The 27,852-nt window shown below is 36.3% G+C and overlaps 1 protein-coding gene across 1 annotated transcript; it reads left to right on the forward strand.

Moving 5' to 3' along the window:
- The first annotated feature begins 6,352 nt into the window (after positions 1-6,352).
- On the forward strand, positions 6,353-25,383 carry LOC117811713 (deoxyribonuclease-1-like). The gene is made up of 10 exons (XM_034682149.1): positions 6,353-6,475; positions 15,831-15,916; positions 16,038-16,126; positions 17,628-17,714; positions 19,948-20,060; positions 20,982-21,094; positions 21,297-21,454; positions 21,663-21,759; positions 22,648-22,723; positions 24,503-25,383. The coding sequence occupies exons 2-10, from the start codon at positions 15,836-15,838 to the stop codon at positions 24,673-24,675; spliced, it is 987 nt and encodes a 328-aa protein (XP_034538040.1). The 5' UTR covers positions 6,353-6,475; positions 15,831-15,835; the 3' UTR covers positions 24,676-25,383.
- Positions 25,384-27,852: the final 2,469 nt, after the last annotated feature.

Below are 27,852 nucleotides of genomic sequence, written 5' to 3' on the forward strand. Positions count from 1 at the left end.
AGGAGGAACAGCAGTCTGTTTCCTGGTTAGTCTCTGCTGAGTTGGAGGCGGAGCTTTGTCAGGCAGTCCATGTCAAACATCTGAACTGTAATGTATTCAACTAAAGGTGAGTTTCTTTATACAGTGCTGCAGGTTTTTCATTCATCAAAGACAGCAGTGAAACATGACATCTCAAACATATTTAGAAACATAAAAAAAAAGTTAATAGATGAATTTACTTGTCTAATGTGGTGATATGTCCTCAACTCTGCCTACCATAACCTTAAATATATATGCACATAACTACACACACACACACACACACATATATATATATATATACATATATATATATATATAACTACACACACGTGATACCGTATGATATGATAGGATACGTTACGGTATGATATGTTGCGATAGGATAGGATGGGATAGGATACAGTAAAATACGTTTCGATATGATAGGATATGTTACGGCACAATACGTTGCGATACATTGCGATACTATACGCTACAATCGATAAGATAGGTTAGCTTAGGTTAGGATACAATATAATCCGATATGTTACAGTACAATTCAATAATATAGGTAACGTTGCGATATGAAACGGTACGATACTTTGTGATACGTTGCGATATGTTGCGATATGATACGGTACGATCCATTACAATACGGTATGATACGTTGCAATAGGATAGCATAGGATATGTTATGGTATGATATGATGCTGTACGATACGTTGCGATAAAATTCTATAATTATACCTTACATTGCGATATGATACGGTATGATACGTTGCGATACAATTCTGTACTAAACTTAACGGTAAGAGACTTTGCGATACAATTCTATACTATACGTTATGTTGCGATATGATAGGATGTGATAGGATAGGATAGGATAAAGTATGATACGTTGCAATAGGATAGGATAGGATATGTTTCGGTACGATATGATACGGTACGATACGTTGCGATACAATTCTATATTATACGTTATGTTGCGATATGATGCGGTACAATGCGTTGCGACACAATTCTATACCATACGTTACGGTACGATATGATACGGTACGATACGTTGCGATACAATTCTATACTATACGTTACGGTACGATATGATACGGTACGATACGTTGCAATAGGATAGCATAGGATATGTTATGGTATGATATGATGCGGTACGATACGTTGCGATACAATTCTATAATTATACCTTACATTGCGATATGATACGGTATGATACGTTGCGATACAATTCTGTACTAAACTTAACGGTAAGAGACTTTGCGACACAATTCTATACTATACGTTATGTTGCGATATGATAGGATGATAGGATAGGATAGGATAGGATAAAGTATGATACGTTGCAATAGGATAGGATAGGATATGTTTCGGTACGATATGATACGGTATGATACGTTGCGATACAATTCTATATTATACGTTATGTTGCGATATGATGCGGTACGATACGTTGTGATACAATTCTATACTATACATTACGGTACGATATGATACGGTACGATATGTTGCGATACAATTCTATACTATACGTTACGGTACGATATGATACGGTACGATACATTGCGATACAATTCTATACTATACGTTACGGTACAATATGATACGGTACGATACATTGCGATACAATTCTATACGTTACATTATGTTGCGATATGATACGGTACGATAAAGATTTAAAGACTCAAAGGTTTTTATTGTCAATTCTCGCTGTATATACGAGACATACAGGAAAAACGAGATGCTGTTTCTCTCTTTCAGCTTTTAAATATCTAAAATTTAAATATAAAATAATATAATAAGATACAATTATATAAAACAGCCAATGTACACAGTGCAGGTAGTGCAGTGACAGTTTAAAAATGGACAAGGAAAATGAAAATAGATAACAGTGCAAATGATATTAAGGTGCAGAGAGTATTCGAGATAAGTAAATGATTTAGTAAACGGTTAATGTGCAGAAAGCAGCTGAGGTAGAGTCCTTGTATGTAGTGTTTGTGTGTGTGTGTGTGTGTGTGTGTGTGTGTGTGTGTGTGTGTGTGTGTGTGTGTTACAGTCCAGGGGGCAGAGGGGGGAGGTAGTGAGTGGAGTTCAGCATCCTGACAGCCTGGTGGACAAAGCTGTTCAAAAGTCTAGTGGAGCTGGCCCGGAGGCTCCGGTACCTTTTCCCCGAAGGCAGGAGACTGAAGAGGGAGTGGTAGGGGTGGGAGGTGTCACCAGCGATGCTGATGGCTCTGCTGGTGAGGCGGGTGTGGAAAATGTCTGTGAGGGGGGGCAGAGGAGCACCGATGATCCTGCTGGCTGTGTTCACTATGCGCTGCAGAGTCTTTTGGCAGGAGGCAGTGCAGCCACCAAACCACACAGCGACGCAGCCAGTGAGGACGCTCTCGATAGTACCTCTGTAATACGTTACAATACGGTATGATACGTTGCGATAGGATAGGATAGGATACGTTACGGTACGATATGATACGGTACGATACGTTGCGATACAATTCTATACTATACGTTATGTTGCGATATGATGCGGTACGATACGTTGCGATACAATTCTATACTATACGTTACGGTACGATATGATACGGTACGATACATTGCGATACAATTCTATATGTTACGTTGAGATATAATACGGTACGATACGTTGCGATACGTTGCGATAGGATAGGATAGGATATGTTACGGTACGTCACGGTACGATAAGTTGCGATACATTGCGATACTATACGATACAATCGATAAGATAGGTTAGGTTAGGATATAATATGATCCGTTACGTTACGATACAATTCAATACTATATGTTGCAAGACGATATGATAGGATAGGATAGGTTACCATAGGTTACGATACGATACAATATGACGTGATACAATGCAATGCTAAATGATATAATAGGGTATGCTGTACCATGAGACACAATACTATAGGATAAGATATTTTACATAAAGTTACTTTAGGATACGACACAATACGATATGTTACAATATGATACAATGGTGTATCGTACCACAAGATATCATACATTTAGATATGATACTTTACAATACGATACAGAATGGTACGATAGGTTGCAATAGGATATGACATGGTATGATACTGTACAATATTATACAAATTGTCAAGACAAAATAGGATACTATGTAATACTGTACGTCACAGTGTGGTACAGTATGATAAGATAAGAAATGATACCGTATGATTTGGTATGAGATATTATTTTGCAAAGTAATCAATGACAGCTACTACTCCTGATTTCATTTCAGACATGTACTGGATATGATAAAAACATATTCCTGAATGCATCTTATTAACTTTGAGCAACTCTTATAAAGTATTTTAAATCAGCACTTCAATCTAGCAAATATTACTTGCGCTCAGAGGCTAATTATAACATTACAACCTTTAATCTTTGCAGATGTATTTGTCTTATTTCTGCTCAAGAACATAAGGCTCATCCAGAGGAAATGACACATCCAGGTCTTATCTTTTACTTGTAATACATTGAAATAAGATATTAAACTGGGTTTGTTGTCTGAATGTAGAGTAATGTTTCTTTGTTCAAACATACAGTGTAAACATTTGTGCACTCTCCTGATCCTCCGACATGTCCCTGTCGTCTGTCCGATGAGAACGCCTCACACAGGTTCTTTAAGTCCAGGTTTCAACATGGATTACTCAGTAAGACCTGGATGATCTTGTTTTAGTTTCTGTCTGCAGACGGGCTCGACAGAAGCTGCGTCTGCATGTGACACTAACAGGATCTTTAAAGATGTCCTGAACACACAGCCAGTCTAGTTTTAAAGGGATATTTCAGTTTTTTTGAAGTGGGGTCGTATGAGTTGCAGTACACTATTGCTCCTGTTAGCCACAATGCATGCCGGTGAGCTCTTCTCCTTTAATGAGAAAATTCCCAGATGACCGGCCAACAAGCTAGGCTACAATTCTCTGCGGATGGGGTCAGCTATTTTGCGTAATTTCGCATAACAGGGAATCTCTCCTGCTCACTCATTAGAACAGAACTGTCTCCCCTCTCCTCTTCGGTACGTTGGGTCTGCATCTGGAGTTCTTCCTCTGTAAACTCTGGTTCATAGAGATATCCTCTTGTGTCCACAGTAAACGGCATGTCATCATCGCTGTCAGAATCACTAATTTCTGCAGTTTGCAGTTTTTGATCCTAAAAGTGCAGCAGATCTAAACAGCTGATTGGTGTGTATCCGTGCTCATGCAGCGGAAGAACACCGGTTTGCGAGGTGCGTATGGAAATAGTGCGAAAACAAGGGGGTTCCTGACAGCAAAGTCAAGAGCTGCAATTTTTTTACTGGTGCATGCATTTGCCCCGTGATAAGTGCCTGGACCATAATTTCTTAACTTTAGCGAAATTACGTGAAAGAGGTGTCTCCATCCGCAGAGAATTGTAGCCTAGCTTACCTGCCGGTCATCTGGGAATTTTCTCATTAAAGGGGAAGAAGAGCTCATTGTGGCTAAGAGGAGTACTAGTATAATGTAACTCATACGACCCCACTTCAAAAAAACTTAAATATCTCTTCAAGGACGGTATGAACACACCACCCCTCATGTTTTTTAGTATTCCAGTACGGCATCCTGTTCCTCTTTCACTGAGTTTTAAGTTTCATCATCTGACTGAGTGTGTTGTTCTCCTCTGACTGAGCAGAAAGTGAGGACTCTATTTCCTGTTTGTCAAACATGACGACACTAGGCTCTGAGTCTTATTGGATAAATATCATGAATACAATCCGTCATGCTGCTTTGTGATCTAATAATAACATCAACAGAACTTCGGTAGGAAGAATGCAAAGAATAACATGACGAGTTCTGTCTTGTGCATCGGCTGTGTGGAAAAAAACATGGAACAGGAATCATTTACAGTTTATCTATGGTGCTGGTTCGGTTTCCATGGTATTGAGAGACAGGTCCTAGCAGGAAAATTGGAAATAGTTCTTTAAGACTGTCTTTATTGGGTACTAAACTGGTCCTTTAAACACATTAGGCCGACCTTATATACGCTTAACTGTGAGTGGTTCCTAAGGCAAGAGGGCATCAGATAACAGAAGTGTTTTTTATGTTCATATTTACCATAAATAACTTTAATACATTGTCATATTTTAGACTTCAAGTCAATTTCCTTTATCCTATTTTTACCTCATGTAGTTCCGCCCTCTGCCAGCCTACCAAGCCTTCTTAAGGAACTTGTATGTCACAGGTTATTTAAATGTCACCAACCATTTTAACAGTGATCACACTTAGGGCCTGTGTCCACTAAGGGCGTTTTTCTGTATGTTAAATGTTAAAATCTAAATGTTAAATGTTAAATCTAAATGTTAAATGTTGCTCCACAATCATAAATATTTAGCTGATATGCGATAGTGTGAATTTGCATATCAGCTAAATATTTATGATCGCAGAGCAACAAGTAACATTTCGATTTAACAATTAACATTTCGATTTATATTTAACATTTATATTTATATTTATTACTTAGATTTAGATTCACGATTTAGATTTATCGTTGAACATTTAGAGCTATATTTAACATTTAGATTTATATTTAAAATTTATATTTATATTTACCATTTGGATTTAACAAAATTTTAACTTAATATATTTTTCTCAACAAAATTAAATGTGAAGAAGATCACAAATATTCCTCTAAATGTGATAAAATAAATTACTTTTAAAAATTCACCCTACATTTTATGACGTTTTGGAGCTACATGTGGAGAAATGCTGCTGTTATTTTCAGTGTGCACAACTTTACAAAATAAAGGCTGCTACCGTATTATTCTGACACATTTCCACCCAATCAAAACCTGCTGGACTCCAGGTCGATGTGCACATGACCACTTTGCCTTTTATGCACTGGATGGCAGAGTTTTTTCACAGAGTGGATTCAAGCTAATGCTTTTCTATATTTGGGTTAAACCTTCCCCTGTGGGTGTGTCGTTGTTGTAAGACCCTTGCGGGTTCATGTTGTCTGATCTCTTGAGATGAAACCCCAAGAGCGCACAAACATCCTCTCTCATGCATACATGTATTTTACAGCTCCTTCTTGCATTGTGTTTATGAATTCAGAAAAAGAGAACCTGATAAAACTAAATCTGTGAGTCACCTGGATGTTTTATCGCTGGTCAGTCTCAGTTCAATTTATAGATCCCTCTTCAAACACACATGCACACATTTTTTCTGAGACAAGCAACAGGAAAACATAAAGCAGGGCGGGTTACATGTTCAGTTTTTTTCTCTCTCTGTCTCCTGCTATTGGTCGGCTCTGAACCAATCACCTTGCATGTGGTCAAACACCACAGAATGTTTCACTCCTGGCAGTTACAGTGCAGACCAAAGAGCTCTCACTGTGGCACAGACCAGGATTTTAAGCTCTGTGGATCAAACTGACCTGATTCAGGGTCCTGACACCAGCAGCAGTATTCGTCCTCCTCGTCCTGCAGGTGAGAAACAACAGCTTTAGTTGTTTTCTCTTCACAGTGAGCTTCAGCTAAATACCTGAGAGGCTTTGCATAGTTCTTGACAATGAAACAAGCCTTCTTACATCTGTTGGCCTTAAACAAGCTCTGCATTACAGTCGAGTCACTTCAGCACAGGTGTGAACTACTTACTGTTTACAAGAGCTATCTCTAACTCTTTGTTTTCATGTTTGAGGTGGAAAAAGTAATTTAACATTAAACTAACAAACAAAAACAACTAAAGGAAATGAAAATACACTGCTGTAGTTTGATAAAACATGCAAAAAGAATGAGCTCTTTTTTAAAAGTTATAAAAGTTGAAAAGTGTAGCTGGTGTCTGTCTTTGTATCAAAGAACAACTTTGCAATGAATTGAAAACATTTAGGGTCATATTTATTTAATTATGGTATTATTTAATACATTTGTGACTCTAACATTTGAAGGTTAGTGAAAAGTTAAACAAACATCTTACGTTTCTTATGTTTAATGTAAAATTTCATTAAACAACTCCAATCAGTACTGAAATGTTGAGTTTTAACTCCTTAACAGGGAGGAAATATGAATTAAAGAAAGCTAAAACACCAGTTGTGGTTTTAAAAGATCATGATATGTTTTTAAACTGGTGATGAAACAGACTGAAGGTAGAACTGAGGACTACAAACTTTTAATTTCTCTGAACAAACTGAGTTTTATTTAAGTTTTGTAACTAAATTTACTTTCCTTCTTTCTTGATCTTGTATTTTAAAATATTTTATGTTTTCATGCTTATGTTTGTTTTATGTCATATTTTAAATTGGGTATTTTCTAACAAGGTATGGCGTTATGGAATTAACCTGATTTTGGATCTACAATTAAATGTTGGGCATACAGGCACCCTGCGAGGGTGTCAAGAGGTCTGGGCCAGCTTTGGGCTGCGACTTGACACAGAAAAGATTCAATGTGTGATTCTTAATCCTTGGGAAGAAGTTCTGAGATGAATTTAATAATTAAAGGTTCATTTCGGTTAAGACAAGATCAGTTGTGATTCTGTGTCCACAGTAAGACTCTGCAAGTTACGGACTTCAGAGCAGTGAAGGGGGCTGATCATTTGGAATAATCCTTCCTAATTTAAATAAATAATAAGACCCAACACTATTTACTATGTACAACAACAGTAAGAGTTAGTGTTTATATGTAGTAGTTGTAATGCCTTTAACCCCTGCACGCAACCACTTGAGTTTCCACAGCTGAGTTTCTCAGACAGTAAAAGACAAAGGAGTTGTATAAGCTGGGTCTTTGTGATAATCACATACAGGTGTTCGTTGGGTACTTCAGGTTGTGTTCTCTTCATTCTTCTCGTGATGGGGCGGCGTGTAGGTAAAAGTGAACTCAGTCAAAAAATGAAAACAGCAGCTGTCTTTTTTTTTTTTTTTTTTTAACATTTTTGTTAGACTCAGCCAACATCACAAAACAACAATGCAGCCATCAGACTCAGCGGATTTTTGAAAACACCAAGTCCACTGGAAAATAAAGATCTTTGCTTGTGTTGTTCTTGTTCTCGTATGTACGTCGCTTTGGATAAAAGCGTCTGCTAAATTACTTTGTAACATAAATAAATAAATAAATAAATAGATAGTACAAAATTAAAAATAAGTAAATACAAACATACAAAATAATAATAATAATATTAAGATTGTATTGATTAACACACAAATAAATAAATAATAATAATAATAATAATAATAATAATAAATATAAATAAAAATTTAAATAGTAATTGCAGCTGTCTTAAAAACACTTGAAGACACTCACAACTAAACTAATGTTTGGTATGAAACATTTTTTTAACGTACCATACTTTGAGAATATTCAAATCCTGGTACCTTTAAGATCTATTTTTGTCGCTCTTGTATTGATACTTCAACCTTAAAACTTACACACTGAACTGTGTTTTCACAACACCATGAGCTCTGTGCTCGTAAGGAGCCTGTAGCAAACAAAGAGTTAAATTCCAGTGAAACCTGAAGCTCCTGGTTTTCACCTGGAGGCATGCACCGGTTCACTCAGGCTTACTGTACTCTATTGCCTTTGTTAAAGAAATGCATGAGCTGATAAAGTCTGTTTACTGTCCATGAGAGGAAGATGTTTATCATGCAACAAGGCGATAACATTGTTGAAAGGATTATAAACGGAGGGAGAGTTTTGCTATCACTTGTGTTTAAGAGGCTGCCAGAGGTAATTACACCAAGTGTTTATCCTCTGATCTCCTCACCGTCGTGTTAGAAAAAAATTCACCACGGTACAGTGTGTTACAATAGAGAAATTAGCAATGTAGAGCCAAGCGTTTTTTTGAACCAGGCTGTAAACATGTTTATTTCTGCTGCAAAGATCGTCTTCTTTGAATGGGTGTGTATGTGGCTTCCAGTGTTTCTGCAGCCCGCCTCTTGTGGACGCTCGATGAACTGCAGTTTATAACACTTCCGCATTGGCTTCATATTTTGAGACCGGAGGTTGCCGCTTGGTTGCCTTATTAGCATCATCATAATAAGCAATGTAGTGCTGAGATCCAAAACCCTGTCATGAGCTTCAGAGCTGGACGAGTACAAACTTTGATCGGATTAGTGCCTGATTAAGAGAAGAGTTTAACTAAACCTCGATTGTCTCCAGACTGAACAGAACTTAGCTGCCAGGGTTTTAACAAGAACCAAAAGATACGACCATATCTCTCCAGTTTTAGCTCCCTGTATGTTTTAGAATTGAAGATTTTACTGATGACTTTTAAAGCTCTTCATGGACTTACTCCGAGCTATATAGCAGACCTTTTAGTAGCCTACGAGCCGATGTGTGCATTGAGATCCTCGAACAGAGCTTTATTGTGCATTCCAAATACAAAAATGAAAAGAAAGAAGACACGGCATTCGCAGTGAGGGGTCCGACACTCTGGGACCATCTGCCCGAGGAGATCAGGTCTGCTGAGTCAGTGAGCACTTTTAAATCCTTTCTTAACCCTCCTGTTATGTTGCGGGTCAAATTGACCCTTTTTAAAGTCTATTTTAGGCAATATATGCCTTCCAAACCAGCTAAATGCAGCATAAAAATCTGGGCAGCATGTGACAGAAGAGGTGTCGTGTTAATTTATCAACATCACTTCATAATAAAAAAAAAAAATAATAATTTAAATCAAATTAACAAAAATGTATGTCATGTAAAACTATTGTATTTATATTTAGGGCTTTCCAACGTACGTTAAAAAAAGTTTTAACATTTAATGAAAAACGAGTGAGATATCCTAATTGAACCATGATCTGTGAATTAAAGAACACCAATGGACTAAATATTGATTTAAATGGTTAGTAATGGAGTTAAAAATGAGATTTAAAAAAATGTGTATTGGGATTTTTTGGGGTTCTGACACTTTTGGGTAATTGAATATGCCCCGGGTCAAATTGACCCAGGGACATTGTTGCTTTTCCAGAGAAACGAACATAACAGGAGGGTTAAAAAAATACTTAAATCGTAGAGCCTTTCCTGATTTTATCTGAATTTTATTTTATTTTCACCATCTTAAGAAATATATTTTAAAATAATTGTATTCCTTTAGAGTTCTTTTAGGGGAATTTTATGTCTTAAAATATGGTTTCTTTTTTTATCTTGACTTGTGTGTTTTTATGAACTGCCGGTTTTATTTTGGTGCCCATGTGTGAAGCACTTTGTAACTTGGTTTTTGAAAAGCACTCTATAAATAAAATTACTATTCATTATTATTATTAACTTTGAGAGGTTGACGAATGATCAAACTTATAAATATCTAACTGTTGTTTGTGAATGTACGCTTCTTTAACCCCAACAAAACAAAGAACACACCTGAACGCTGATATTCCCCTTACTCTAACCAAACTTTCACCTTTAAGTTGTTGATCACAAATTGTGAAATGTTTTTGTATGACAGGTTTCTAAGGATCAAATTCCATGGGATCAAAAAACCTGTTTAATATCTTTGTTCATCCTCAAGGCACAACAACCGCTCTGCCAACTTACCGTACACCTCAATCCATCAATCCATTTGACTCACATTGGACTGACTTACTGAATGACACAACTCGCTTCTCACAGTCTGACATGATTTACTGAGTGTGGTTATATAAGTAAGCTATAAATATTCAGGTAGAAATCTGTTTCTTTGAATTTGACAACAATAAGAATATTGATGTTTGGTGCTTCTCCAACATCTTGACTCCTTTAAGAAAACAGCTCAGAGCACATATACTGCAAAAACCACATCCTGTTTGATCCAGTCCATTATGGTGACAGATAGACGCTCGCTAATGGGCTCAAACTGTAGGAAAAAATGATGGATTGTAATTCAAAAACATGAAACAAGTCAGAGACGGGATCACACCACCCAGAATACCTTGAGTATTGTTCTTAGTGTTTAATCTTTACAAGCTATTTGTGTTAATACTGATCCAACCAGTCCTTGTTTACTGTCTCAGAGAATGCTAACAAGTTCTGACAGTCCGGAGGCTCATGTTTGACTTCTGTTAACTTCACCGTAACAGCTCCTGGCTGATTGCAATGATTAAACTGTTGCCTTTAAAGGGGGAGGCAGGAGCTTAGAGTTGATCTCTGTACACAAATGTTAAAGTTCAACCAAAGAGCCCAGAGGCTACTGTCTGGTGATAGTAGATTGCTCCGGGAATGAGGAGAGCCAAATTCTGAAAACTTATTATCTCTGGTGTAGATTAACAACTTTAGAAGTGACCATGTGGTCAGATCAAAAGAAGAGTAAATTTGACCCCCCTGATGTCTCTGTAAACAGCCTCACTTCTGAGGTCAGTACACCCCCCGGAGTAGCTCCAGTTCATCCATTTCTGGTGAGTCTCAGTTTCACTGTAAATAGTAAATAACACAGAGGCTTCACTCTGGTTTACTTCAGAGGTTTGAACCTCATTGAAAATGAAACCAGTTTTCTTGTGATTCACTTAAATGAACTGGTCATAAGTTTGAAATAACGATACGATACAATACGATGCAATGCGATATGATGTAATGCGATCAATGCGATGTGGTACGATACAAGATGATATGATTTGATGTCCTTTATTGTCCCCGTAGGTAAATTTTACACCTTTATTTATAGAGGAGAGGACAGTGATAGTGTAGGAAACTGGGAGAGAGTGGGGGATTGACATGCGGGAAAGAGGCCGCAGGCTGGATTTGAACCTGGGCCACCCACTACATGGGCCCACAACTTAACCATTAGGCTAAGTCTGCGCCTTCGAAATAGACTACTTTTAAAATGTTTGTTTATTGAAAGGTAGTCGGATTGCTCTTCCTGATGCATTCCAGGAAGTCAGGAAATCTGAATGCTGATTGGCTCAAAACGATAAAGCATCCAGCAGATTCCTCGCTCAAGTGTCACAGTTTGATAGAACAGACTGATTGCATGCAGATATCTGATGATGCATCCCGCCTGCTTTTGCTCTCTATACAGACAGTTTTTCCCACATTCACCAAAGCCAGCTGATATGACTGGGACTACAAACATGCTAGACACAAGAACACACATCATAAAATCCAGTTTCCCACCAGCAGGCTCTTCTCTCACATGTTTATGTAGGATCTGTAAATATTGATAAGTAAAGGTTGAATACACTAGCTGCTGCTAAATTAGCCTTTGAGCTGTAAACCTCAAAGTCAAGGTGTCATAACCTCCGTGCAGACAGTGAGAGTAGGCAGAGTGTCAACATAAAGCAGGTTGTCATCAGAGTATTGAAACAGTTTCATAAGACTTCACTGATGTCACACTAACATGTTATTCCTGCGTATGACCCGTCATTAAGTTTTAGTTCTGAGGAACTTGGGCAGCTTCTTTGTTTGGACATGTAGTGGCTGTTATCAGCTGCAGTATCGACCTTTACAAAGTAGCTGCACAGCTTCACACTAAACACACTGACATGAAGATCTTTATTGCTTTATGTGTCGTCTGTTTATCAAAGAGTGAAAGGCAGTAAACTACATCCTCATAAAACGATAAAAACTGCATCTGACCGTTACTTTAGTCACTTATTAATCCCTCTATGAAGACTTTGTTATAGTTTCAATAAAATGCCTGTTATATATATTATATTTTAAATACCAGATATGATCAGATAATGTATGGAAGCTACTAATTATTCAAACACAGCTCCTGACTTGTGTCCTCTCTTGTTTGCAAATTCACTGACTTCACCTCAACTGTCTGAAAAATCTTAAAAATAAGTGAAAATTAAATAATAATTGCATGATTGTATGATTTTGCATTTGTCACAGATCAAAACAAGCATACACGTCATGTCACAGGTTTTCTAAATACCGTCTCCAGCAGAGGGAAGGAACCCTGCAGATATTTCAGGAATTTTAACTACTACGTTTACTACTTGATGTATTTTACATACCAAGACAAAAATGCTTGTTTCACACCTGCAACATCCATATTTGACTGTAACAACAGACTAAGCGTGTGATATTTACGGCACACATTTATGCAAAGGATGACAAGGAAACTCATGAAAGTTTGAAACTCTGGAAAGGATTACTGAACCCTTCCAGTGTTTACAAAGAAACGTTTTATTTCTGTTCTCCCACGATACCCAGCTGTTTCTCCTTCACTCCTCTTAGTCTTGTTTCTGTTCTTAATTTAAATACCACTGTTAACAAGTTAATATTCTATTGTTCTGGATTCGTGCAAACAACACCCTTAAATCATGAGCTGTTCATGCAAAATAAATATAAATAAAACTACCAGAGCCTTTTTTCAGTTAGGTGTTTCTGCCGTACAGATGTTACAGAGAAAACTAGTAAAAAATTACAGTTATAGTTGTGTGCACACTTCCAGCTGTGTGTGTGATCTGAGGATATAAAAGGAGGTCAGTGCATCTTCACTGACAGCGGCAATTACACTTCAATAACATTCCTGAGGTGAGACATTAAACTGTATAATCCTGACTGTATACCCTCAGGCTGCTCTCTGCTGCCTTCATATTCTGTTTAATAAAAGCTGCATTCAAACATGCTGCTGCTTCATTAGAGAAGCTGTAAACTATGGGAAACATTTAAAGAGGGAGTATTGATTCAATTAAAACAGAACCAAGCCTCTTTTAAGACGTTTAATTAATGTATTTATTCAATTTATTTAATCGCATTTCAATACATTTATTTAATCGTATTTGTATTTTAATACATTTATTTAATCATATTTTAATACATTTATTTAATCATATTTTAATACATTTATTTAATCATATTTTAATACATTTATTTAATCATATTTTAATAAATGTATTTATCTTATTTTCAATTGAATTGAATTAAATTGAATTTATTTTTTGTTTATTTTGAATGGGACAGTGTACAGGCATTTAGCTGTACCAGAGTTAGCCATGAGCTAAGTTACGTCTGTAGTCCCTTGGCAGTAGACAGAGACAACGCCTCTATTAAAACAAACAGTACATTATAAAAACAGCTACACTGCAGTACATAACCACAATACGACAACATCATGTGATCATCCCTTATGTTATTTTATTATGTATTTGTTGAGAAGTAGACAGGCCCGTATACTATTTAATTATTGAGAAGGGGACACAGGCCCTTATGCCATTTATTTATTGAGAAGTGGACACAGGCCCTTTTGCTATATATTTAAGGAGAAGTGGACAGGCCCTTATTGTATTGATGTATGTAGTAGTGGACACAGGCCCTTATGCTAATTATTTATGTAGTAGTGGACACAGGCCCTTTAACTAAATATTTAAGGAGTGAGGACATAGGCCCTTTTGCTAGTGGACACGGGCCCTTATGCAATATATTTTAGGAATAGTGGATATCGGCCCTTATTCTATTTATTAATGTAGTAGTGTACACAGACCCTTATGCTATTTATTAATGTAGTAGTGGATACAGGCCCTTATGCTATTTATTTATGTAGTAGTGGACTCAGGCCCTTATACTATTTATTTATAGAGTAGTGGACACAGACCATTAAAATATGGTATATATTTATAGAGTCAAGACAAAGGCCCTTATGCTATTTTTTAATGAAGTAGTGGACACAGGCCCTTATGCTATTTTATAAAGAAGTAGAAGACACAGGCCCTTATAATATTTATTTATGGAGTAGGGGACACAGGCCCTTATGCTATATAATTACGGAAGAGGGGACACAGGCCCTAATGCTATTTATTTGTGTAGTTTTCAAGTAAGCTCATCAAACGTTGTACTGCTTTTCAAATTATACACCTACGCTTATTTAGAAGCTGAAAACAGACTTCCGTGAAACTTGTTTTTTTATTAACAACAGTACGTCATGTATAAACAGCTCATCAAGTGTTTATTTATGTAGTTTAATACTCAGGATGAAGCTTTCATGTATTGTCTCCAAGTGGAGAAAGATAAAGAAGAAAGATTTGCTTTCTATTAAATATATCTTTAAGCTGCCAAAGTAAGTAAAGTCGGCCACTGGTCTGAAGAACTGTATTATATGACATGTACAGTATTTTGTTTTTCGGCTCCTTCACAGTCTTTAAATGTACATGACATGTTCAGACTGGCTGTAAGTTATATTTGTAAATCCGTTTGCTCTTTCCCTAAATATTTTTCTTCTTCTCAGCTGACAGGTAAATGTTTAGGTCTGCAGTCTTTAAAGTGAACTGACAGATCCATGCCTGAAGCGACATTTACAGTGTGTTGTTAGTGCAGTATGTCCGGTGTTGATTTAAAGCACACGGCTGCAGGTGGTCGGATCAGAGGAGACAGGCTGACCGGGGGATTTATGAAGGGGCGACATAATGAGACAGTATTTAAACGGTTTAAACAAGTCATGCATGTTTACCACTTATTTTTATGTTGCAGCGCTGATTTTAACACGGTTTACCTCGAGAGGAATTCAGAGAGATAATTATTCCTTTAATAAGAAGTTATCTGATAGTGTCCAAAATCTATCGGCATCAGCTTTTTTCTTTATTTGTAATGTGACTTAACTCAAATCTTTAAGCCTGATCTGAGTTCCTCTTCACTTCTCATACACCTGCTTCTTTAATGACACCGTGCCAACAGTACTTTACATTTACAGCATATACTTAAACTCTTCCAAGCATGTTTCCTTTGTGTACAGTTAGAATTAAAGTACTCTGAAGAGCTGCCAGGTTTTACGACAGCCTGTGCACGTTGACACACAGCTATCTCCTCACACACACACATGCAACAGCTGATACTGTATATGCAGTAATACCTCACATATCTGTACATGCTCAGACACAGACTCATAAACATATTATCGTGTCTTAATGTGTCGTCTGTCTGTGTCTCTTTCTCTCTGCAGCCATCATGAAAATCGCTTCTTTTAACATCCAGAAGTTTGGGAAAAACAAAGTGTCGGATCCATATGTTCTAAATACCCTGGTCAAGGTAACGACAAAATATTTTCTTTTTAGTTTTCAATCATAAGTGGGACAAAAAATAAAGGGCCACATATGGTTCACCACTTCTAATTTTAATAAAAAGTTCATTTCTGTCTCCCTGCCCTCAGATCATCTCTCGGTATGATATCATCTTGATCCTGGAGGTGGTGGACATCAGTGGAGAGTCCGTAAAAACCCTCATGGACGCACTCAACACGTGAGCTCAGGCTTTGTTTTCATTCACATGCGGGCTAAAACAGGCTTAACGCTAACATGCTCATCTTGTTGCAGCAGGTCAGCATGCAAACATTTATAAGCATTTATGTTATTTGCATTAAATAGATATTGCAGATAAGGCTAAAGAAGGATTAAGATACTTGCTCATTATAAAAGTAGAGTTTATTGAACACTGATAATGAGACATTTCACTTAAAACAACAAATGTCCACTGCAAAAACTCAAGATCTTACCAAGTGAAATAGTCTCATTTTTAGTCAAAATGTCTCATCCCACTTGATTTATAAATAAATCACAAATAAATGTACTTAACAAGAAACATTTCAGCAAGATAGAGGGACTTCTTTTAAGACATCTTAAATATCTTGTTAAGTCAAAAAATCTTAAAATTAGCTTGTTTTGAGTTGTAATTTAGAAAAAACAAGGTTTATTTTACATTTCATACATTTTTCATGCTGAGATCTTATTTGTAGAAGATGGATAATCTTGATTTAAGAGAAACGCTTTACTTGATTTAAATAAATGCATATATTGGAGAATATATCAGAAAACAGCTCCATTGATAAAAGAAAGAAAGAAAAGTTGTTGTTTTTAAGGGTGGGTTACAGTTTTCAGGCACTGTTTCTTCTAAATCAGATAAAAATATACATCCTCAAACTACATGCACACAATGAAACACCTACTTTTGAGCATAGCTGGCTTAACCTAAAAAACAACATGACTGAATATTAGTATATCTAGCTAACTATGAGAAGAAATTATATCTCAAAATGCTCAAATTAAACTTTGTAATCTTATTTCAAGTTCAAGATGGTCTTACACCTAGAGAAGTGCCGCTATAATACAACTAAAATTAAGGTGAATATATCTCAAATGAAGAAGTTGACATGAAATGTATTAGTGTAAAAATCTTTTTTGGAGTGAAAAAATTCTAATTGTTAGCATTCCTGGCTTATTCTGAGACACTAAACTTTAAAATACTGGTAAAATATTGATTAAAATAGGGTTTCCCAGCGAATTTTAAGATCACAGTTTTCTAAATATTATGTCTTATATTAAGAAATCTTACCAAGCAAATTTTCACTTGTTCTATTGGCAGATTTCTTTGCTTATTTCAAGGTAAAAGTACCTTGAAATAAATGTATTTTTTATTTATTTTTGTTTTTGGAAGGGCATTTTTTGCAGTGAACAAATGTCCTCTTTATGGTTGTGACAGAGAAAAAGTGAAGTAGTATTTTTATAAATGTGTCTGTGTTTTGAAAATAGTGCGTTCTGTAGTTTTCTGTGAAATGTGACCAAAGTAATTGTCTGTGAAGGTTCTCCGTCATTCAGGTCATTTTAATTCAAAGTGAAGAAGCCTTTCGGAGAGGTTAAAGGTCTTCAAGAATATCTACCAAGTCCAGTTGCCTTACGGATCAATTTTTGAATGACCAAAGTATTTCACTTAGAAATATTATATGTGTCTGTGTGTCTCTGTCTAGATCCAACAGAGAACATCACTACACCCTGAAAATCAGCAGCCGTCTGGGCCGATCACGCTACAAGGAGCAGTTCATGTTCCTGTACAGGTGAGAGCTCATAAAGGGAGAGCGATTACTGTTGATCATGATTAGGACGATGATTTGACTCAAACATGAGCCCGTCTGTTTTTACAAAGCAAATTAGAATTTTTCTGAGACACTTTTGAAGCAACAAGTTTAACTTTTAACTCTTGCGGAATTTAACATGCATGTAAAGCATGCATGTTTTTTTAATACCTTAATGTTGCATGGTGTGTGATGGCTGTGAGGACGTTGACCCAAGCTGCTCTCTAGAGGATAAATTCCCATAATAATGTTTGAAAAATGTTTTACAATGTCCAGCTTAATGCTTGAGTGTTCATGTTTAATAGAAAATGTAAAAACACAGTGTTTAGTTTGGTTGATAATTAGCTAAAGCAAAATGAGAAACTGACTCTAACCCTGTGAGTTCACCTTACATAGACTAATACAGAAGAAGTGATTACATGTGATGACATATTTAATAAAACCTGCTGGAGGATCTGAGAGGAGCCAGGAATATTGAGACCAAGTGGTAACCTCCGGTCTAAAAATATGAGGCCAATACGGAAGTGCTAAAAACAGCAGTTCATCGAGGATCCGCTTGAGGCTGGCTGCAGAAACACCGGAAACCGCTCAGAGAAGACAATCTTTACAGCAGAAATAAAAATGTTTACAGCCTGGTACAAAAGACAAGTGTAGTCTGGATAGCTCATTTCTCTATCAGCACACATGGAAATATGTATGGGGGTTGAATTTTTTTCCAACGTGGCAATTTCGAAGTTATTAAGATTACGAGTTTTCCATTACAAGAGGCACAGCTGACTTGGTTGACAGGTGGGAACACTGTAGCTGTTGGCAAGGAGGCTCAAAGCCCGCCTCTTTATGTCACAATCGCTCAACAGCAGTTATGTTGAGTTCAACATTTCCAATATGGCTGCCGCCGACGATTGGCTTCAAAACAGTGTCTAGAAACAGATGGGTTATGTCACGAATGCTATGTCCATTATTTAAAGTCTATGAATGAGACCCATTTATTTAGTCCAGCTTTTATGTCTACTTTTTTATAACTTCATTTAACCCTCCTGTTATGTACATTTCTCTGGAACAGCAATAATGTTCCAGGGTCAATTTGACCGGGGCATATTCAATTAGCCAAAAGTGTCAGAACCCCAAAAAAATCCCACACATTTTTTTAAATCTAATTTTTAACTCCATTACTACCCATTTAAAGCAAGATTTGATTCATTGGTGTTCTTTAATTCTCATAGATCATGGTTCAATGAGAATAACTCACTCGTTTTTCATTAAAATGAATGTTAAAACTTTTTTTAATGTACATTGGAAAGCCCTAAATATAAATACAATAGTTTTGTATGAAATAGATTTTTGTTAATTTTATTTTAAATTTTTATTTTTTTTTATTTTTTATGAAGTGATGTTGATAAATTAACAGGAGACACCTCTTCTGTCACATGCTGCCCAGATTTTTATGCTGCATTTAGCTGGTTTGGAAGGCACATATTGCCTAAAATAGACTTTTAAAAGGATCAAGTTGACCCGCAACATAACAGGAGGGTTAATTTATAGTCTTTGTCATTTTAAATTTACTTTAATACTATATTGTTTTATTTATTTTTAACTCTTCATTTTTATTTTCTTATTGATCATTTTTATTGCCATTTTTGTGCTTTTATTAAATTTTTTATTGTCTTACCTAGTCATATTCTATTCTTTATTTACTTATTTCCCTTTGTTGTTTATTTATATACATTTTATTGCAATTGGTGTGCATTAGTCTCTACTTCTAAATCCATTTCTGCTTTATGTTTACTCATTATATATACATATAAATATATATATATATATATACAATTTTTAAAATTATTTTAAATTGCTGTAAAGCTCTTTGAATTGCATTTTATTTGTATGAAAGGTGATCTATAAATGAAGCTTGATTGATTAATTGATTAAAATTATACAATTATACAGTTTCCTTTTCATTCAGGAATTATTCATGTAAATTCATCCCCTGCTCAGCTGTCTATTTCTATCATGAGAAGAAAAGTTAGATAATCTGAGCATTCATCTTTCCTTCCTTCTCTTTTTAAACTCCTTGATCATACCTCCACAGAGACATGATCATAATGTATTGGTTTCCCTTGTGTTTTCGTGTGTGTGTGTGTGTGTGTGTGTGTGTGTGTGTGTGTGTGTGTGTGTGTGTGTGTGTGTGTGTGTGTGTGTGTGTTTTGTTCATGTGCAGGGACGACTTGGTCGACTTGGTCGGCTCGTATCAGTTTGATGACAAAGTGACTGAGGGAGGAGATGTTTTCGCCAGAGACCCCTACATCCTGCGATTCAGATGCCTCAATACAGGTGAGAGGCGTGAACACTCAAGAACACCTTAAAGGTGCATTTCCACCAAGAGTTCCGGGGTCTTTTAGCCCCCAGAACTACTTTACCATGAACTAAAAGGTTCTGTTTTAGATGGTGCTATATTTCATCACAGATGGATTCACTGAATCAATACGTGAGAGGAGATAAGGGCGAGTAGCAAAGACATTTCAACACGGCTTTAATATCCTTTAGAACTCAAAAAGGAATGGCAGAGATTGGCCTGTGTTTTGGTTTAAACTGCGACCCTGTTAACTGGAGACTTTCACCCGGATCATAAACATCTTTTGACGATCATTAAATATCTGATGAGGATATTGAATCTTAAAACTCCCTCTGCGTTTCAACAGCTGTGTAAACTCCACAAACACTGTTACATTCAGCTGAAGGTCTCCTGTTTACAGGGTCACTTTTAAAACCGTAACACCAGGAGAGATGCATTCACGGTGGGCTAAGAGAAGACTACTGTTACAAGCTGCTAAATCAAGTGATTCACAGCTTTTTTGTTTGAAAAGTACACACACGTACAAAAAAGATAGAACAAATTAAAGAAAGAGAAATCAAGTGAATCACAGATGTGTGTGATGTTATTATGGACGGCAGGCTGAATAAAAACACTGCAGTTAATCTACTAATCAGACACGTTTAGCATTGCAGGCCCTGCCCCCTAAAAGCCCTGAGCTTTTGAAAAGTACTACCCCCCTAGCAGAGGCTTTTTAGTGGGGAGATTATCTACCCCTGAACTACTTTTTCGCCCTGGGTCTGTCGGTCGAAACGCACGTAGTAGTTCAGGGGTAAAGTCCCTTGTTCCGGAGTAAAGTTCCTCTGGTCAAAAAACGCCTTTAGCATGCTTTAAGAGAGAAAAGTAAGGGCGTAATATATGTGTGTGTGTGCTCACCACAGTGCTGAAGGACCTGGTGATGATCCCTGTTCACACCAAACCAGATGACTCGGAGAAGGAGCTGGACGAGCTCTACGATGTCTTCCAGCACGTCAAGAAGAAGTGGAGGACAGATGTAAGGACGAGACATCATCCGTACGAGCAAGAGCGGCTCTATCCCAGGATGTTATGTAGCTTATCTACATATCTACATCTCTTAAAAAAAAGCACAAATTGACTCCCAGGAAATGCACTGAACCATAGGTCAGAACTCAGATCAGGTCCTGTTCACACCTGTCGCCTCACTCTCAGTGTCGTCTTCCGCCTCTGTCCTCCAGAATGTCATGATCCTGGGAGACTTCAACGCAGACGGCATCTACGTCTCTAAGAAGGAAATGAAGGAGATCAGAATACGTAGTGACAAGAACTTCCACTGGCTGATCGCAGACGACGTTGACACCACAGCGAGCAACAAGAACGACCACACATACGACAGGTAACACACGAGTGAAATGCTTTTTAAAACAGCTGCTGCCCTTTTAATAAGACGTCTCTACTTTTAAGGGAAACAGTTGAACATAACCAGACAAGCTGTTTCCAGTATGTATGCTAAGCTATACTAACTGGCACCTGGTTGCAGTCGTATCAACCTTTTAATTTAACCTAGTTAGACTGTAAATTGGTATTTAACTGTCTGTTTTTAGGATCGTGGTTTACGGAGACGACATGCTCCAGGCTGTGATGCCAAACTCTGCCAAACCCTTCAACTTCCAGAGAGCGTATGGACTCACTCAGGAGCAGGTCTGTCGTTGATTTCATGCTTACATTTCACAGGAGTGAGATTTATCCCTCTCTCCAACACGGTCTCAGCAGATGTGTGTCTAACATGAGTCTGGTCCTGCTGAAGGTTTCTGCCTGTTAAAGGAAATTTGTCCTTGCCACTGTAACTTGCTAAATGCTGCAAAGTGCTCTGCTCATGGTGGATTAAGATGAGATCCGACTGAGTCCTGTCTGTAAGATGGGACTGGATCTTATCCTGGTTTGATGTTGGGTCTTTGTTAATAATAGAACATAGAGTACGGTCTAGACCTGCCCTATTTGGAAAGAGTCTGAGGAAAACGTTTGTTGTGTTTTGGCGCTTTATAAATTAAGATTGATTGATTTATACACACTGCTTTATGCTATTCTCATCCAGAGCCTTGTCACTGAAGCTCCAAGAAAAGCCAGTTTACAAAAGTTGTTTCAGTTTTAGAGGCTAAAAAATAGATGTTCTTCTCTGGAGAAACATGTGTTTATGTGTAAATATTATTAAAAGAAATAAAAAATAGCAAGTGATGTAATAAAACTTTATTTATATTTAGTCATTGTCAGCTGTTATTTGCATCATATTTTGTGATTTTAAGTTTTTATTTTACCATAAAATTACGACTTTAATGTAATTAAACAGGAACAGATAGCTCAGACCTCATCTCTACTTCTTTTTATAAAACAGGTTAAATATTTGAATGCCAGTGTTATTGTTTCTGTTGGTTTAGTAATACAAACAACAGTTACAACTGAAGGTTAGTCTGCATGGCACTTACAGTTTGAATGGAGCTAAAGTTAGATAACACTTGCATTAAAGGTTGCTGAAGTTTAAACTTAGAAAAATCTTTTAATTCATTTAATGACTTTATTTTTATTTTTTAGGCCCTTGATGTCAGCGATCATTACCCCGTAGAGGTGGAGCTGATGTCCCTGACAACGATTACACCTGGAAATGAAGGTACACAGCACAATGATTCATAATTCTGATTACAGCTAGTACTCATGTTATTAATAACTGAAAAAAATGAAGTTCTTGATCAATGAAAAACTACTCAGGTGACTACTGAAGTGTTATGTTGTGGGGTGCCGGTGGCCTAGCGGTCTAAGCGCCACATTTACAGAGGCTACAGTCCTCGTCACAGCAGTCGCTGGCTCGACTCCTGGCCTCGTCCATTTCTTGTATGTCTTCCCCTGCCCTCTACTCCCCTCATTTCTTGTATCTCTTCAGCTGTCCTATCAATAAAGGTGAAAATGCAGTGTTCACCACAGCTGTATCTCTCAGACCCAGAAAACCACACAGCCTGTCCCAAGGATGCTGCAAACCTTCAGATAAAAGAGCATCAGGAAATAAAACACTAACAGCTAAAATGTGTCATGTGTGATAGGATGGTAAATAGAAAACACTAAATTTAAAAAATGTGCCTGAAGATAAAAACCTCAAAATCTTTGCCCTTCTGTTTTCAAAGGAATTGTTCCTGGTAACTGTTCCTTTTCAAACAATCGGGCAAATAATTCCCTTAAACTGCAAATCCCCACCCTTAAAAAAAAGGTGCTGGGGTGAATCTTGACAAGCTATTTCAGCGTGCTCAGTCTACAAGCTAGGTAAAGCTTTACGACGTAGCCCTACAATATTAAAGAATGTTAGACTGTGTTTAGCGGTCTTTTATCACACAGCTGAATTATACACTTGATTCAAACAGGCCCACACTTCATAAGCAACATGAGCAGCAGTCTGCAATTTAATAACAGACTGCTACAGTTACGGCTCTAATCACAGACCCCTGAGGAATAGCTGTAATCGCATCAACCTGCTGAGAGAAGTCTGTTTAATTTGACGGCAGTGTGTTCACTGTGGTGAAGCTAAGAGATGAGGATCGCAGAACATTTAACCTTTAGAGTTAACATTTAACCTTTAGAGTTATATTTAACATTTATATTCAAAATTTAACATTTATATTCAAAATTTAACATTTATATTAAACATTTATATTTCATATTTAACATTTATATTTAACATTTAACATTTAGATTAATATTTAACATTTAGAATTAACATTTAGATTAAACATTTACATTCAAAATGTAACATTTATATTATATTGACCATTTATATTTAATTTTTAACATTTATATTTATATTTAACCTTTATATTAAACATTTAACATTGAGATTTATATTTAACATTTATATTTAAAATTTAGACGTAACATTTAACATTTATATTTAACATTTATATTCAAAATTTACCATTTATATTGTTATTCAAATTTTTTTTAAATATTTAAGATTTACATTTATATTTAGAATTTATATTTAACATTTATATATCATTTATATTTAATATCTAACATTTATATTTAACATTTCGATTCATATGTAACATAAATATTTATGTTTAACATTTATATTTTATATTTAAAATTTATATTTAATATTTAACATTTAGATTTAGATTTAGCATTTGGATTTAACAGTGATTTTAACTTATTTGTCACAACAAAAATAAAGTGAAACAGATCACAAAAACTGATTAAAAAAAAGTGTTCACATCGCATTTTGAAAACATTTAAGAGCTAAATGTGGAGAATTGTTGGAGTTATTTTCATTGTGCGCTACTTTACAAACGGCACCCCATATCTCTGTGTTTGAACATGTATCCTCAAAACTGTCAAACTGTCCCCTCAAAACCTCACCTTCTCACCGCACCAGGTTTAAAGGGATTTCTTCTTTCCTCAGATCTTGACCAGCTGATAAATCTTCAGCCCGGACCGCCTCGCCTTGTGGCCGTGGAGGAGGACCTGCTGGAGCTTAAGAGAGGAAACCTGCTGCTGGAGAGGGAGAAGCTCAGCCTGGAGATCCAGCTCCTCAAGGTGAAGATGGCCAAGTTAAAGGGCATTAACGAGGTTTAAACCAGTGAGTCCAGATCCGTCCCGAATAGCCAACAGGACCACCATCTCCTGCCTAGAATCAGAACACAGAGAACCACACATGTCAAACGTGACTGCTGCAATTGATCTCACTTTACACGGGAGCTTATGTGGGTTGGCACCACTTTACCTCAGGCGTCATGTTTGACGCTATCTTAACTTGAGTTTTTATTTTCTAAAGATAATTTTTATGCATTTTTATAGTGATAAACAGGAAGGAGAGAGTCAGGGCCACATGGTCCACGAGCTTTACTGTATTTTGATTTGCTGATGACTGCAGATAACAATAACCCTCACTAATATGAACTTAGATATGTGAACACTTCTCTGTTTATGTTTCATCAAGCTGTTAAGTTTTATTTTGATACCTCCAGGTTGAAAACTAATAACTGTACAATTTTTATAGAAATTTGGCCTTTTCATATCATGGAATTGATTGAATTTACTTTTATTCGGCATCTCTTTTTTCACATAGTAATCACAGCTGTCGTATTTCTGCTGACATTCCTCTTCAGAGATTAAAATCTATTTAAAATTTTCTGTTTTACTAAGTAGAAATAATTTGTTGTAATTCTGCTCACAGTGTGCATGTATTTGCATTAATATGCTGTAAGCCTGTATTGTAAGTTTCCCAATACAGGCTGAAGACAACAGTTGTGTGTATTTCGTATTAAACTTCATATCTACCAATATGATATTTTTTTTAAGCTTTTATCTGCCCAAACTGATACTTTAAGATAATGTTGTTCGCTTTCTAATAGCCGTATTGAAATTATGAGTCAGCACAAAGGTTTTATAAAAACAAATATGTTAAGGGTAATTTCTAATTGGGAATAAAACTGACTAAATCAAATTCTGAAGATTTACAAAATCTTAGATAGGTTGGAATTTGACCAAACAATTTACAAAAACAATATACGGCCACTGTTTTGACAAATAAGTTGTTTTTGGTTCAGTCCTGTTGAACAGAGTTACCTAACACAAGCGAATAACTGCCCACAAATCAATAAAACAAGTACTGAACTGTCATTGATGACAACTTAAACTCAAAAGTTACATTTTACAAAGTAAAGGTCGAGTAATTCAGCTGTTAGTTTCAGCTGTTAACTTTTACAGTCCCCAAGTGTAAATTGAATTGTTTTAAAAAGTCCTTTGTGCGGATCTCTATTGGAATTTTAAATAGTAAATAGCCTGTTAGGGTCGGACAGTGTTATGGTGCTCTCTCTTTAAGATTATGCCGTGTTGTATGAATGTGTACAATTTATTGTATTTTTTCTTATTTATTTATGTATTATTTCTTGTGTCATTGTGGTGATTTTTGAAAGAGCAGGTAATGTGCAGTACTGATGTCAAAGACAAATTTCCCTACGGAGACAATAAAGGACATCGTATCATAGTTAGCTCAGTATGCTAGGTTAGCAACACATTAGCACACAAGATGGCTACATGGGCTAACATGGTTAGCATGCAAAAGTATCACACAAAAAACTGAACTTAAATAAATTGAATATGAAAAAATTGCTTTAAAAAAGTTGATGTCACAAAAATACTTACAAGTATTGATGCAATTAGGACACTTAGTTAAACCCATAGACTGTATAAAATATGGACGTAGTATCCGTGACGTCACCCATCTGTTTCTGAAGCGCTGTTTTGAGGCCAATTGTCGACGGGAGCCATATTACTGCTGTCGAGCGATTGTGAGGTAAAGAGGCGGAGTTTGAGCCTCCTCGCCAACAGCTACAGTGTTCCCGCCTGTCAATCAAGTCAGCCGTGCCTCTCATTGGAAGACTTGTAATCTCAATATCTTTGAATTGTCGTGTTAGAAAAAAATTCACCCCCCCATACAGTGTGAGCCGATCGAGAAATGAGCTATCCAGACTACACTCGTCTTTTGTACCAGGCTGTCAACATGTTTATATCTGCTCTAAATATTGTCTTTTTAAAATTGGTGTGTATGTGATTTCTGGTACTTCCGGAGCCAGCCTCTAGCGGATCCTCGATCAACTGCAGTTTTTAGCACTTCCGCATTGGACTCATAGTTTTAGACCTGAGGTTGCTGCTTGGTTTGATGTCAGACATGAGTGATGAACATAATTATGACGTAGTTAGTTAAACCGGAAGTTCTTCTTCTTTTTCGTGTTTTATGCTTACAGTACAAGAACGTTAGACGTTAAGATCTGTAAGTTTTGAAAATTTGAATTTCTTCAAAAAGAAACAAACCTCTGAAAATATTAAGCTTTTCATTGTACATTTTATTAACATGCAGAAAACTTGTTACAAATAAAATATTTTAAAATGTAGCAACTTACCTTCCACTCAAAATAAATATTCCTCAACACTGTAACATCATCAAACTCACCTCATGTTCTAACTCTGAACGTTTCAGTAAATATTAATTTCTGAGGTCATAAACACCAGAAGAGGGCGGTGTTCGGTTACTTTTCACCATTAGATTCTGTACGTGCTTCACATACTGATTGCAGTCATTGATCAGACAAAACAGGCGAAATAACATTAATTTTGGCAATAAGTTATACCACAACAGAACACCAAGGTGTATTTGCTGTTGTCTTTATTTGATGACTTTAAGTTGGTTACACCAGCAGTGGTGGAAAAAGTATTAAGACGCTTGCTGAGGTAGATTGGTTCAAATTTGGCTGTCTGAAATAATAGTAAAATTGCAGTAGACTTCTGCATTAGTAGTGGTACAAAAGTTCACAATTAAAAATAAAAAACAATTTCAATAAATACTCAATACAGAAAAAATGTAATCTTAAACTACTAATGATCTCATGGCTTTAAGGCTTTTTATTCATTTTATTCTATCTTATATTATATTATATTTTGAAATTATTTTATTTTTTTCTAGTATTTATCTGATTTTACTTGTTTGATTTTATTGTAATTTAATTACATTTTTCTGATATTTATCTGATTTTATTTTATTGATTTGATCATCATGATTTTATTTTTAAAGTATTTTATATCCCTTTCCTTTCCACTTGTATCTGTTGCTGTTGTTTTCTGTCTCTCTGTTCTTCTGGGAAGTACTTTGGGCTGCATGCTTGAATGTATGAAAGGTGCTATATAAATAAAAATAGGTTGAGTTGAGAATTATTATATCACTATATTCATATAACACCCACAAAAGACATT

Source organism: Notolabrus celidotus, chromosome 1, assembly GCF_009762535.1.
Source record: "Notolabrus celidotus isolate fNotCel1 chromosome 1, fNotCel1.pri, whole genome shotgun sequence".
Classification (NCBI taxonomy): domain Eukaryota; kingdom Metazoa; phylum Chordata; class Actinopteri; order Labriformes; family Labridae; genus Notolabrus; species Notolabrus celidotus.

Bases quoted from the DNA above. Each gene is read 5' to 3' on its own strand.
- LOC117811713 (XM_034682149.1), top strand. From the start codon at position 15,836: ATGAAAATCGCTTCTTTTAACATCCAGAAGTTTGGGAAAAACAAAGTG. The intron at 20,061-20,981 runs GTGAGAGGCGTG...TGCTCACCACAG, and splicing joins ATTCAGATGCCTCAATACAG to TGCTGAAGGACCTGGTGATG. The intron at 21,760-22,647 runs GTCTGTCGTTGA...TTTATTTTTTAG, and splicing joins ATGGACTCACTCAGGAGCAG to GCCCTTGATGTCAGCGATCA.